This window comes from Chinchilla lanigera, unplaced genomic scaffold (assembly GCF_000276665.1).
Source record: "Chinchilla lanigera isolate Chin_1 unplaced genomic scaffold, ChiLan1.0 scaffold00050, whole genome shotgun sequence".
Classification (NCBI taxonomy): domain Eukaryota; kingdom Metazoa; phylum Chordata; class Mammalia; order Rodentia; family Chinchillidae; genus Chinchilla; species Chinchilla lanigera.
The window spans coordinates 17,374,378-17,378,454 of NW_004955451.1; the positions used below are offsets into that span (position 1 = coordinate 17,374,378).

The 4,077-nt window shown below is 64.1% G+C and overlaps 1 protein-coding gene across 1 annotated transcript in view; it reads right to left on the reverse strand.

The window, feature by feature from the left end:
• Nucleotides 1–1,952, reverse strand: part of Fam171a2 (family with sequence similarity 171, member A2) — a gene marked incomplete at its 5' end in the record, with an annotated part of 4,298 nt that extends 2,346 nt beyond the window's left edge. The window contains 4 exon segments of the mRNA XM_013519262.1: nucleotides 1–58; nucleotides 126–284; nucleotides 1,475–1,567; nucleotides 1,725–1,952. Of these exon segments, the coding sequence (XP_013374716.1) occupies nucleotides 1–58; nucleotides 126–284; nucleotides 1,475–1,567; nucleotides 1,725–1,952 (538 nt within the window).
• Nucleotides 1,953–4,077: the final 2,125 nt, after the last annotated feature.

Below are 4,077 nucleotides of genomic sequence, written 5' to 3' on the forward strand. Positions count from 1 at the left end.
GCCAGCAGCTGCACGCTCACGGCCGCCAGCGGCGCCAGCTCCAGCCAGGACCCATTGCCTGCGGGGGAGGCGCGGGTGAGCGCGGCCCGCGGTGGGACTCCCGCCCTCGCCCGTGCCCGGCCTACCTGCGCCCGGCGCCTCAGTGCCCAGGAAGGCCGGGAAGGCGCGCAGCTCCTGCGCGGTGCTGGCGGGCGTGAGCGAGGCCCACAGCTGGCTGTAGGTGGCGCTGGGCGGCAGGCGCGCGGCCCGGCGCTGGAACTGCACCCAGGGCTGCGAGCGGGCACCTGCGGGGACAGGGCGGGCGTGGGAAGTGGGGCCCCGGGGAAAGCGCGCGGCCGCAGAAGTTGGCCAGGAAGGGATGTGGCCCTAACGGCGGCGACAGCACCATTTCCTTGGGAGGGATGCACAGAGGAGCTCGGGTCCTCGACCAGCACGTGGCAGACACCAGCTTGGGTCCCGGCTCGAAGGAGAGCCACACGGACTCCCCGCGCTGGTCCCAGCCAGGCAGCCCTGTCCTCTTGCGAGAGGGCTCTGATGGGGTCTGTGCTCGTGGACTCTCGGAGCTGTTCAGCACTGGAAATGTCACCGTTGTGACTGAAGAACTGGACTGAACTGTTAATGAGTTAATTAATTTTAATTGAAATTTTCCCAAGTGAAGAAGACACAGGTGCTCCTGCGGTGAAGGCCAGGGTGTGTGCAGTGTGTGCACATACATGCCGGGTGCAGGGCGCAGGGCCAGGACGCGGGGTGGGATGGTCGAGGGTCCCATTTATTAAGCTTTAGAGTATGCTGAGCCGTTTCACGCAGGTCCCCTCAGTGACCCCCATGAGGCCACACACGTGGGGCGGTGCCCGAGGGACCAGCCCTGCTTCCCAGAAGCAGGGATGCAGGAGTTCAGTAACTTGCCCAAGGCTACTGCCCTAGAGGGGACTGATGCTTGGCCGGGGGCAGGGTGACCCTCTCACCCCTTCCCTCCTGCCTCCCTGGCACAGGGCCTGCCAGGACCGACACGAGGAACCCAAGGCCTGCAGGCCCCCAGCCGCTGTTGAAGAGGGCAGTTGAAGAGGGCAGAGCCCCTCACTGGGGCAGCCGCCCCGCCCCTGCTCGCCCCTGGCCCCACCCCAGGGCCTGTGTGTGAATTCACCCTTCATGCCCAGGTGGCTGTCAGACACTGCAGGAGCACAGCAAATCTGTGCAGATCGCTGGGTTCAAGTGGCTGGGAGCAGGGGCTGGGAGCAGGGGACCCGCTGGGGAGGTCCTGGGGACGGAGGCCTTCACGGCTGTGGGCCAGGTTTCCGCACACACCCTTGCTGTGATTTCACCCCTGCCTCGATCTGGTGATGCAGAATCTGCCCTTCTACACCTGATGCTCAGACAAAGGGTGGCACGGACAGCAAGTGATGCCCAGGGCACCCAGCCACAGCCCCAGGGGAGGAGGGGGGGGTCCCACGGGGGCGCAGGGAGGTGGCCTTACCCGGGGAGCCGAGCAGGATGTGCACCAGGTCCTCATAGAGGATGAGGGTGGCCGGCCGCTCGGGGAGCAGGTACAGGCTGACAGATGCGTACACTGCGGGGGTGGGGAGTCAGCCCCAGTGCAGGGCAGGCCAGGGGCTCCCTCAGCCACCATCCCAGCCCTGCAGCAGCTGCCAGAACCCCCCCACCCCAGGGGCTATTTTGGGAAGGGTCTGATGGAGGGCCAGCTGCTGCCCCTGCTCCGCACTCACAGGGCAGTTTGTCCACCCGCCAGGGCACCGAGTTGGTGAGGAAGCCGGGACGGGCAGCAGTGACCAGCACCCAGGTGCCCAGGCGGTAACTGAGTGGCAGGGTGGCTACGCCTTCAGAGTCTGTGGTGCCAGCAGCCAGCAGCGTGCGATTCCCAAACACGTCCACCGAGGCCCGGGCCAGGGGCACCAGCTCCCCACTCACGTACACCTGCACCTTGATCAGGATCTCTGTGGGCAAGACAGGGCACCCCAAGGTCAAGGGGGGATGTTGGGAAAGCTCTGGGTCAGCGCCAAAGCAGGAGTGTTACAGTGGGACAGGTGGAATCCAGGGCCTCACGCTGCACCATACCCGCAGCCCTTTTTAAAATTTTGAAATGGGATCTCACTAAGTTGTCCAGGTGAGACTCAAACTGGCAGTCCTCCTGCCTCAGTCTCCACAGCATTGGGGATTACAGGTGTGCACCACCACACCCAGCCAGAGGACATACTGTAATAGGAGCCAGCATTTATTTACGTATTTGCGCCAGGCATGGTGGTGCACGCCTGTAATCCCAGCACTCAGGAGGCTGAGGCAAGAGGATCACTGCAAATTCGAGACCAGCCTGGGCTACAAAGTGAGCTCAAGGCCAGCCTGAACTGCATAGCAAGACCCTGTCTCAGAAAGACAAAAATAAATAAATATAAAATATTTATGTATTTGCATTCAGCGCTGGGAATCGAACCTAGGACCTCAAGTCAAGCTTCACAGGCTCAACTTGAGTTGCACCCCCCACCAAACCCACATTTTAGGGGTGTTCATCCGAGTCTCCTTGCAGCCGGGAGAGGCAGGGGTTGCTCAGCTGCTTCTCCAAGGTAACGCAGGCACACCTTCAAATCTTAGCACTTCCCAGGCCGGGCGTGGCTAGGCCCAACAGCACCATAAAAGTGCATCTCACAGTGAGTGAGGTACCAGTCTGTTTCACAGCCGAGGGGCTCCGAGAGTTTAGGTCACTGTGCTGGTTAACGGGAGGCCTGGGATCTGAACCTGGGCATCTGCCTGAGGATATAACTCAGCCACTTGACCCTAGAAGGTACACTTGTGCAGGGAGAGCAGGGAAGACAAGGCTGAGTCAGGAGAGTGCAAGGAGAACACGCGACCTGCATGGAGCTCATGGTGGAGCAGGGCAGGGCTGGGATGCAGCTCAGTGGTGGAGCTCTTGCCTGCATGCACAGCCCTGGGTTTGATCCCCGGCACCACAAAAAGTATTGAGCAGTGTACATGGATGGATGCTGGTCTCAGAAAGGAAACTGAGGCAGAGACACTAAGGAAGTACTCCTTCGTCCTTTCCCAGAGGCCTCTCCCCGACCCACCCCTCTGTTTAGAGCTGGCCAATGGCCTCCAGTCACCATGGCAACGCCTTGTCCTCCCCTGAGCTGGGGCCCTGGCATGACGAGGCATCTCCAGACCCAGGAGCCTGGAGTGCAGGGCACAGGCTGGCCCTTCAGGTGTCCTGGGCTCTTGGCTGAGGGCTGAGAGTACCCACAGAGTCCGTGGCTCGCTGACCCTGCCTACCCACCCCTGCCCCTCGGCTTGCCCAACCTGATACCAGGCCTCACCCCACTTTGCTGCCGATGCCGCGGGCCATGGCTGGGGCCCAGAGGCAGGTGGGGAGGCTGGATGCTGGCGGCTTCTCCGGAGTCTGCCCTGAGCAGAGCTTGGGGAGCCTCTCCGTGGGGCCTGCGCTACCAGCGACAGGTGTCTCAGCTGCCATCCAGGACAGGGCCACGCCTGCCCCCGGCATCTACCCAGCTGTTCGAACCCACCGCCCTCTGCCGTCCTGCCCAGCCTGACCCTGGGGGTGGGGACCGCAGCCCCCAGGAGGAATTCTGGGAAGCCGGCCCTGGAAGGGCCTGGCCACCCGGCCCTGCCCGGCACGGAGCAGCTGGACAAAGCAGCTGGGAAGGGGAGACCCAGGGTCCATCATGGGTCGCGGAGGCAAGGCCTGGGGCTCAGAGAGGGGACAGGTAGAGCCCCAGGGGGCGGCAGCGCGTGCAAGCCCCAGACTGCCCCTCGCCTGGCTCCCGCGAGCCCTGCGGAGCCCCCACCTGCTGAGTCCAGCGGCGCAGCGCCCTGAAGGAGGGGTTCCGACCCCCGGGCCTCCTGCCGGGCAGCGCAGGGACACTGAGGCCGGGAGAGCCTTCCCTAGCCCCAGAGCCTGACCCACCAGGCATCCGCCTCGGTTCAGGCGGAAATCCGACCTCCTCCCTCCGCCCGAACCCCGCTTCCCAGCAGACGCCCCCCGCCTTTCCTGCCCGCCGGGGGTGGGGCGCAGGGGTGCTGAGGGAGCCCGCGCCCCGCCCCCACCCACGCCCA